Source organism: Aplysia californica, unplaced genomic scaffold (assembly GCF_000002075.1).
Source record: "Aplysia californica isolate F4 #8 unplaced genomic scaffold, AplCal3.0 scaffold00502, whole genome shotgun sequence".
Lineage (NCBI taxonomy): Eukaryota > Metazoa > Mollusca > Gastropoda > Aplysiida > Aplysiidae > Aplysia > Aplysia californica.
The window spans coordinates 375989-386042 of record NW_004797772.1 but is presented as its reverse complement, the minus strand read 5'-3'; the positions used below and the strand labels follow the sequence as shown (position 1 = coordinate 386042).

The 10054-nt window shown below is 40.8% G+C and overlaps 2 protein-coding genes across 2 annotated transcripts in view; one reads left to right on the top strand and one right to left on the bottom strand.

Annotated features, from left to right (window-relative positions):
* The window catches only part of LOC101854274, a 78075-nt gene extending 77163 nt beyond the window's left edge, over positions 1-912 (bottom strand). Inside the window, exon 1 of the mRNA XM_035971776.1 lies at positions 784-912. The gene's annotated coding sequence lies outside the window, so the exon portion shown is untranslated. The remainder of the gene's footprint in view (positions 1-783) is intronic.
* A 552-nt stretch (positions 913-1464) lies between these two features.
* Positions 1465-6831, top strand: LOC101851362 (microtubule-associated protein 10). The gene is made up of 2 exons (XM_005105941.3): positions 1465-3836; positions 5542-6831. The coding sequence occupies exons 1-2, from the start codon at positions 1637-1639 to the stop codon at positions 6549-6551; spliced, it is 3210 nt and encodes a 1069-aa protein (XP_005105998.1). The 5' UTR covers positions 1465-1636; the 3' UTR covers positions 6552-6831.
* The last annotated feature ends 3223 nt before the right edge of the window (positions 6832-10054 follow it).

The following is a 10054-nucleotide window of genomic DNA, read 5'->3' as shown; positions in this document are numbered from 1 at the left end:
CACATCTGCGTACGGTCGCTTAACACCAAGCCTTAGCCTGTCCCCGCGGTTTTATGAGCACAAAAACATTCTGAAATTATGCAAACTGAACCGAAAAATGTGAAATTATGCGATTCTGTTAATTTTAACAAAGAATGATAAAGAAAAATAATCAGGAATTATGCAAAAAAAACGATCAAATTTTGCTAAATTATGCGGGGTGCATAAAACCACGGGGACAGCTTTGCGCAGGTAGAGCGTACGGTCCCCTAGCGCCAAGCACTATTGGGGCGTACAGTCCCCTAGCGCCAAGCACTATTGGGGCGTACAGTCCCCTAACATCAGCCTTCTCAGAAAGGAATGGTTTGTTTTCTTCATCTCTATCAGTCCTGCCTAAGACGGCCACCTGTCCTATATTCCTATATGGCCACTTTTCTCCTTGACAATGGGTGGCCGTCTTACTACACAGGTTCGACTAGATCTAGATCTAGATCTAGTTTTTGTTTGTTTTGTTTTGTGGTCGAATGGGAAAGGAAAACTTAATTAAGACGGCCAGTCACGATACAGCACACTAGGCCTACACACTGCAGGAGCGTGCGTACCCTGAATTTTACCATAACTTGATCCCTGTTGCATCACTGGACTTTGTGCTGCCTATTGCAATTTGGTCATCAAGACTTCTGGATTTCTTGATGTAAACAAACGGATCGTGGACTAACTTTAACGGAAAGTTTAACTAGAGATGATCACCTACACACCTACCTGAGCAGATACTGAATTGAGCTTTACTTATATAAAACAGACCTTCAAAAATCAGAATGCCTTACGGCATCAGAAAGTCTCAGCCAAGGTCCATTCATAAAATGAAGTGTGTAAATCGCCTACTAAAGTAGAACTAAAAAGCTGACATTTCTCATTTCGCGGTCCATGGTCCATGACAAACTTCCGGAAGTACTCTCAGCAGTATAGAATTGCAAATCGAGCTTTTAAGAAAAGTATCAGGTCACTTTCACCTTTTAATTAATCAATTATCTCTAATACATGATATTGAATAGCGTGTCAGCCTGTCTGTCTGCCTGTCTGTCTGTCTGTCTTACTGCCTGTCCGTCTGTCTGCCTCTCTCTCTCGCTCTCTCTCTCTCTCTCTCTATATATATATATCTCTCTCTCTCTTCACTAAATGAAAGATTATCCGATGCAACCGAAGTCCGAAGTCCGAAGTTGATAGGTTATTCCAACTGATTCTTCAAAAGAACCCTCCCCGGACCACCCAATGACCAGAACCACTAGGCCTAACTATACATAGATCTATATATCCATCTTTGTTGTTCTAGTGTTTGTTTGGACGACGAGTGTGGGTGAAAAAAAAGTGGAAAGGGGGGGAGGGTCTCTGCAGCTTGTTATCAATGGCCTTTGCTGACCTATTGACCTATTGACCTACGACCCATCCGGAATCCGGAACCTCGATTTCGATTTTGTTGTCATGTTGTTACAGATGGCGGCCACTGGGGTTATGTGCGTTTAAATCTTTGTAGAATTCCTATGAAGGTTTTGATGAAGTGGTTCATTCATAGGTAGCTCATATGTTTGAAACCAAGGAGCATTCGTGCACTCTGCGGAAAGTTCTGAATACTGTCTCCTGTCTTTCTTTTTGAAACATGCCTGGCGAGATGACAACTCCCGATCCCGAGTCCTTGTTCTCGTTGGAACTTGTTGTTGAGAAAGTTTATGTGCCTCACACACCTTGCAGATTTCCAGCTGTTGTTTTTCGTCTTTTGGATTTCCCAACAATCGTCATAAGCCACGTTGAAGATGACTTAGAAAAGGCAATCCGCCGAAAAATATCACTTGATCCCCATTATCACCTACCAGATCAGTTCTCAGAACTAAAAGACAGACATGGTAACTTCATGATAAAAAAAGGTAAATCTTGCCTGTTCAAAATATCTGCAGACATACTGAAACAACATCTTGCAAGCACACCCCTCTATGTCATGGCTATAGATATGTTTCCAGAAGTACCCAAGCTGATTGGAAACAGCACAGTTCCCCTGAATTCTTTGATGGACTCTATCTGTGTTGATATAGCGAGACTTGGAGCCACAGTACCATCTGTTCATGGAGATAAGGGTTTATTCAAGTTATACAACTTAATGGGCAAAGAGATTGGTTATTTTGTGCTTGGTTTCCGTTTACTCTGTTTGGGGCCGAGCCTTATTGCCCATCTGCCTGCGTCTGCTTTGATGCAAAGACATGGAGCGCAAAAAAAGCGGATCAAACATGTTGAAGAAATGCTTCATACTGCTGATCAGGAGGAAGATGAGGAGTCAGATGAGCCGGTGGTGGAATTAAGAAACTCTGCATGTATGACTGAACCAATTAAGCATGATGTGCTCCTTCAGACTATTGAAATGGATGACAAAGCAGTTCATGTGGAGGTTGGTGGCACGGAAATGCAAACTCAAACTAATTTTGTTTACAGAAAAGAATCCAGCACAACTGCAACACAGACTGATAAGAAAAAGAAATTGAAAGAAGCTTTGAATGCAAAGCAAAAGTGGGTGGAGCAAATTGAACACAAAGTTGAGGATGATGATGTTATTATCCACAATATAGTATGCCCACCACCACTTTTCTACAATAGTGAAGCAACTCCGTCTATTGAAATTGAAAGACAGCATCAGGTTTTATTATCTCAGCAAGATGATATCTCTGTGGAAGATTTGTCTGACATTGAGAGTTATGATGGGCAAGGCCTTCACAAACCAAAAAGATCAAGGTCTTTTGATTTAGATGAGCAGTTTCCCCAAGCCCAACTTGTGTCAAAATCTCCAAAAGCAGAAAGAGTCCCTCAACAAAGCTCTCACCTTTCCAGTCAGATTCCTCAAGCCAGAGCTGGGGAATTTATCCAAGGACTGCAAGTTGCTCCTCGCTCAAATGCTGTGTTTCCTCTGCTGACAGCGCTAATCAATGAATTGTCATGTATTCAGGACCCACAGCTTTTGTTAAATGTATCAAATAGAATACAGACAGCAAGGCCAAGACCGTCATTGTCTCAAAGAGGAAATGAGCAAAAGAGTCAGTCAGAGGAAGACAAAATATCGCCAGCCGTAGTGTCAGCTGTGGCTGCAGCATTATCCAAAAAGCTTGAAAATTCAAAAGACAACATAAGAGATATGAGTAGGCAAGCAGATAAGGCTCCAAGTGCGCAAAACTTAGGAAAAGGTGATCGGCCCCAGAGACAAACTGATGCACCAAAAGGCATTCCATCTCAAGCTGCTAAGAAGAACAAACTTGCTTTTGGGCTTACCAACACTCAGAGGCTGAGGTTACAGAAGACAAACCCAGCTTGGCTGAAACAGGCAGAGCAGCAGGCAGAGAAAATCAAGTCTCAGTCTCAAAAACAACCTCCTGCCAAGAAACTGCAGTTAGATGATATGAATGCTACCACCTTCTCCGATACCCTTACAGAAGTGAGACGACTTGCTGAGAAAGAGTTAGAAAGTACCGCAGGTGGTGATACCCTTCTCCTGGTAGCAAGTGAAGTTGAAGAAATGAACTCAACTCTAGGGACTAAAGAAATGAGTAAGAAACCCTTGAAAAAAACAAGCTCTGGTGGAGGCACTCCTTCCAAATCAAGGTTACGAGAGTTTTCACCTCAGCATAAACCTCGTGGCAATGCTCCTCTACCAAAAGCCAGAACAAGACTTCGCCACCGACGGGAATCTCAGCAGAATAACATGAAAGACTCGTCAGATTCAGACGAGGTGGCAAAGAAGAGACCCGTGCCTTTAGAACGACATACTCGGAACATAAAGTCACCTGTAGTTGCTGATCAAGAAGGTGGAGCCTATAATGGTACGTTTGCAGTAGTTAGAAAAATATATCGAAGATCAGAGCATGATGGCAAAGAAAGTTGCTTGCTTTTTAATTAAGTATTTTCAAAAATGATTGTTAGGAAAGTTTTCTGTATCCTACATTTACAATATATGCAGGGGAGGTGGAGGGTGTCTGTGCCTGTCTTTATTTTTGTTATTTTGTATTTTGGTTGGCGAGTAGAATTGTCAACTGAATTATTTATTTTATATATTCTGGCTTTGTGTAGATCATAAAAGCATGCATTTTAATTTCTTACTCAGGAGGGTCAATCAAGTGTCATCTTAATTTCTTAAAACCTAGTTTTACTGTTTAATTAACACTTGTCTGTATTTTGTGTAAACATAAAGTCTGAGTTGGACACTTCGGATGTCTTTTTTTTTTGCTTACATAATAATGACAACTCTATTAACACTTTGCCATCACAAGGCTCATAATATAATATAGTAAAAACTCTTGCTGTCAAAGGCATTTTGGAGAAAATCCAAAGAAACTGGGTGGTAAAATCGCCGATCAGCGAGATGAGGCGGCAAAGTGTTAAGCATTTACTGATTTGCTGCAGGGGTTATCAAACTTTCAAAGCTTACTTTTGATTGTTGAAAATTATTAATGGGGAACTTTCACAAACCAATGAAAACAATGACCCTTGCAAAGACTGACACATATGTCTATTTATTTAATCATAATTAATTTGAAAGGTGGGTCAGTCATTGTTAAAAATAGATAAGCCTATCAGGCATTTTGGATTAGCATTAGTCGGCAGTGAAGTCTGGCCACCGGAATGTGACCGGCAGCGGATGTTACTCCTTGTTTTGTTGTGAAAAGATCTAACGGCTGACAACACAGGTTGATACTCATGGTTTTGTTGAGAGCGTGTTGCTCAATTTTCTCTTAATAAACTTTACCCTTTGAAAACGAATCTGAACTGTTATGCTTGCATGACTGATGTGAAAGAAAACTATTAGATCTAGCCTATAACTATTATAGTCATGACTGGAATTGGGGGGTAAAAATTCTCTTGGTATTAACTCATCTTTTAAAATGTTTATTGTAGGCTACTATATTCAAGCAACTGTTTTAACTGTTGACCCATCATGAATTTAATATTACTGATTTTATCATAATAACAAGAGTTAACCTTAAATTACTTAAAAGATAGCATGGATAACAAGCATAAAACGTTTTAATAATATTTGTTTGTGTAGACTTTTTTCATCATGAAATATAAGTATAGTGCGTTGAACATTATATCTGTGTCTCTGTTGTGTGTGCATTAAAGTATGCTGAATGTGTGTATGCCTTCCCTAGTAGTGTCTGAATGATCACAGCGACAAGAGTTAACCTGAAGAGAATGCAAGTATGGCAAGCATTTGCCTAATTTTGATAATATTTTTCTATGTTGATCCCTTTTCACACAAGATATAACATTATTTTGAGCATCTGTCTTTCTTTGTGTATATGTGTAAGATTATACTCTCTGATAAAATATCATGTATTCTTCTCGGGTGTCTGAATGATTGATTTCTATAACAATATATGTGGTTAGATATTTTAGAATTTAAGACCCAAATATGGAGAGATTGGTGGCAATTCAGTTTTGACTTTTTTATAGTTCATGCCATAATTATAAATAGAATGAATTATTGTTATAAATAATACATAATATATTATAATTTTTTTTCTTCAGAAAATGAGGAAATTTTGAGTGCTCGCAGTGATCTTCCCAGCTCTCGGAGCAGATCAATCGAGGTTCACCTTCCGTCTGCTAAGGCAGAGCTTAATGATACTGACACCATAACAGATGCTGAGGACGATGATGAAGATATCCCACTTCCTGACGAAAGTCTAAACGAACAGTACAAGCCTCAGTCGGTAAATCTCCCACAATACATCGCGAAAAACACCTCTCTCCCTGACTCCATAGATGGTGTTCCGAATGCTTCTCTCAATGTGTCCGGGGCTCTAGATGACAACTCTCCCCTTGAATCGACTCGCCATTCCAGAAATATGACGGAGGAGCAGAATGATTCTCGAGTGCTGCAGTCGACAGATTACGACACGCGACAGTTCCACTCTACAGATGAGCCAGAGCTTCAAGAACTGATGAGTGAGGAGGAAAACCGGTCTGGAGGGGGTGAAAGTGGCAGGCGTTCGGCAGCCTCGTTGCGAACATCCCAGAAATTTCCAGTGATCAATCCACAACTCTCTGAGAACTCTCCCGTGCCTTCAGTGAGGAGGTCTACCACAAAGCTAGATGTGGGAGCCCACAGTTACCTGCCCTCCATGTCCCTGTCCAAAGGTCAGGTGTCACCTGTTTCGTCTCGACCAAACTCCAGACCTTCTACTCCCAAAGGGAAGAACCCTGACAATCTCCAGCCTCTCAACCCAAAGGGTGGGGTCATAACCCCACGTAACAGTATAACACCGAGGTCAATGTCGCCCAGTCCCAAACGCCCGACTCCAAGACAGAAAAAGCCCTTGAGAGAGTTCCGAGAGTCGATCCACACAGAGTCTCTGAGTTCCTATATGCCCTCTGACCCCGAGAATCTACTTGTTTCTCTCTCTAGTAACTCTGGTGGGAACTATTCTGACGACTTCCAACCTCTTGGCAGTGGGGAGAGTGGGGAACCTACGTCCTCTGTGGAGCAGCTCCCCAAAATTGTCCCCTCAACAAGGCTGGGCTACACTATTACATGACACTCCAGTATAATCTGTTTGGTTCAGTGTTTCTTTGGAAGCTCTTGTGTATTGCTTTTTGTGTGTGGGATAGAACCACCTTAAACAGAATATGGTTATCTTTTGTGTATTCTGTACACTTTCCTCTCTCTCTCTCTCTCTCTCTCTCTCTCTCTCTCTCTCTCTCTCTCTCTCTCTCTGTCCCTCTCTGTCTCTAATTTAGATTTATATGAGTTTGATCTGCGTTGTTTTTTCCCAGAGGAAGTTCTAATCAGATGGAAAAAGATTATTTCTGGAAAAATGACTAAAATTATATACCCCATCTTCCTCTTGGATCTGAACCCTGGACATCCTGTAATTTGGCTAATTTCATCAAGCCACTAGAACTAGATGCAACACGTATGAGTCTTGCTACATTTGTGTGCTGTTCTTCTACTTCTAGAGAAAACTTTAAGGTATCATTCCATTGTCTCCTCTCTGTCCTCCTGAAAGTAAGGTGGAATTTGGAGTCTTATCTTCTTCAAACTTTTGTTGTGAATGTGTATAAGCCCCTCCCCCACAATTCATTCTTCAGTGTGGATCATTTTGAAGCTGCATTGCATCTGCTGGCCTGTATGAAATTATGGAATATTTTTCAGCAGACAGACGAATGTACTTTATGGAATGTCTCAAACACGTGGGGATCAAACTCATATTTTCTGCGTACACAGCGGAAAGTATTCCCCTTCACAGACACAGGTGTTTCTCCTCTTCACAGCCTTGAACAAAATCTTCTCTCCACCGGTATCTCCATCTTCCTCACCCCATCTATCCTACTCCTATTTTGTTCGAACAAATTTTAAGACTTTGAGTTACCATGTAGGTCCGTGTGCCCCTGTGTGTGTATTTTGACATTTAAATGCCAGAAAGAGGTGGATTGTGCTTTTAAAATTTTAGTGGACAATTGTATAGAACTGCTTCATTTGGTGCAAACATTTTGCTCTTTTTAAAAATGGTGCATTGACTTTGGTACATGACATCCAGAGGGTTCAAGTTGCTTGCCCTATTGATATGTATAATTTGATATACTGTATATTATGTAACAGTTAGGCATGGATAAATCAAACACATAGTGGATCATCCATAACTTGGGAAGGTCCCTCTTGCGAAAAATTAAATAGATATCAGTCAGGAAATGGTAAGTTACAATTTACAAGCTATCTCTGTGATTTTGGAGTTTTACGTGTTCATGTTATCTGTGCCTGACTGTGTGGCATTGTGGTAAAATCAGGCGCTTGTTAAAATAATGAAATCAAAGAAACCTGCATTTTTTTCATTTGTTGGACAAATTTTAACAAACATATTTATTGGCTCCACACCATTTATGTTCTTTTAAAAACAAATGTCTGTGTGGAATTTTCTGAAAACTTTGATCAAAGACCCCAAAAAATGTAAATTTGCAGTTTCTAAGGACACTCAAGCTTTGGAGGCACCAAAATCGGCGTCCACTTTACAGGTAATATTTCCTCCGACATCAGGCAGGTAACCTGCACTTCAATTGCAAATATCTTGACTTTTATTCAAGATAGGTCAGACAGGTTGTTTTTTTTTCATCAGAAGCAAGACAAAATTAATTGGCTTTAGATAGAATGATACCAATAACTCATCCGTATGTATTATAATGCATATATTTTTTAAAATTTCAATGACTCTTTTTCACGACTGAGTAATGCTTACCTCCCTATTGTCCTGCAATCACTTGTTCAAGATTGTCCTTGTGGTCCAAATTCCTGGAGTTAGTGCACTACTTACAGTCATTTTTCTCATACACTCTTTACTCTTTTGTTATACAGTAGTCTCCGCCTAAACGCACGCCATACAAAAGCACGCTCTGCTCCGCTCAAACGCACACTTTCTTCATCTGACGGGTTTTTTACTCTATAATTTAGACGTACAAACGCACGGTCACTCCGTCTAAACGCACGCTCAGATCCGCGAAACACGCCGACAAGTTAAGCTTGGCAAGGGGAAATTTTCACGACAACCTGCACAGACTGCATAAGACAAGCCTATAATTTACTAGAAAACCGGATATTTGGTGAGAGTGCCCCTCACGCCGTACAAAGAGTGATGGACAGCGTTTACACACCCTACTTTCCACTGACGCATAGGTCTCGGTCTAGGGCTGGTCGGTTAAATGTTGTAAGGGGGGGATTGGGGGGACTGGAACACTGGAAATGTATCTTTGAGAGAAGGTTTCTGACTGGTGTTTGAGTGACTGCGTGTAATGTTTAGTTAAATCTAGGCCTGATGCGCGACACACGCGAATGCCGTAAAACACTTGACAGGCCTCTATAGGATAGATTAGCCAAGTAAGCCTAATCAGCTGTACTCGAAGAATTTATAACGTACTTGTTTAACGATTCACAAGAGAAAATGTTTCTCGGGGATGATTCTGCAGGAATTTACAGTCGGGGGTGCTCGCTTGGAAAGCCACGTGGCTGGTCCGTCGTCTTTGTCAACTCTGTGACCATCACCACCAAGTTTCCTCTTAGTCTTAGGCTATCTCTTCCCGACGTTTACAGTGCATATTCATTACATTGAGTTTGTCTTTCTTCCCGCCCCCCCCCCCCATTCAACGCCTTTGTATTCTTAACCCCTGTCGGGGAATCCTTCACAAAAGTCACATGTCATCACATTATCTGCCAAAATGACCCCCTCCTTCCAAGGGAGGTCACTAGAGTAATAAGGCAATGACATGACCGCGTCCCTTCCTCCCATTGCAAAGGTTCATGTAAACGCACGCTCTGTGTAAACACACGCTAAGGAGCCCTCCGGAGCACCGTGCGTTTAGGCGGAGACTACTGTACTTTTATGTGAATCAAATTGTCTAAATACTGCACTAATTTCTCCGCTGATGTTAAGAGTAAAAGCTTTGTAGCTCTGCATTGTTGGGGCTGCTTAGAAGCTCTCCACAGTTCTATAATTTAATAATGCAGACTTTTGAAGGTAACTCGGAGAACTCTACAATAAGGAAGCCTCTGTGCAATGTTGAGGTTGTTAGATTTTAATCTGGAGAACTTTATAATTAGCCCCGTGATGATCTTCCATGACATGATAAAACTATTGTACATCAAAGGAGACCATGGATATGACATGAATGTGCAACAAGCTAATTCATAGAAAACAGCAATTCATCCTATGAATATATCTTAATCTTAGTTTTCCTCCTTTGTTCAGGGAACACAGAAATAGTATAGTTTATCTGAATGAATATCACTTCAATCAAGTGCATGCACTGATACAGTATCCAGACAATATACTCACTTTAAGTTAAGATATCCTGAGCCCATGATCTACCCTAGGTTAATGTGTTTTATTTATGGCACTGGAGCGTGACTTTCAAAAATTACATATCGTGTACTGTTTAAGATATAATATAGTATGACTTCTACTTGACTTCCTTTTATCTTTCAGTTTTGAATCTTCAGGTGTTTCTTGTACAGCTATTTCCAGTTTGAATCTTTAATGGTTCAGTACTTCTG

What these genes read in the sequence shown, in the direction of transcription:
- LOC101851362 (XM_005105941.3), top strand. Translation starts at nt 1,637, where the DNA reads ATGCCTGGCGAGATGACAACTCCCGATCCCGAGTCCTTGTTCTCGTTG. An exon ending in AGAAGGTGGAGCCTATAATG is followed by an intron (nt 3,837 to 5,541) that starts GTACGTTTGCAG and finishes TTTTTTCTTCAG; the next exon opens with AAAATGAGGAAATTTTGAGT.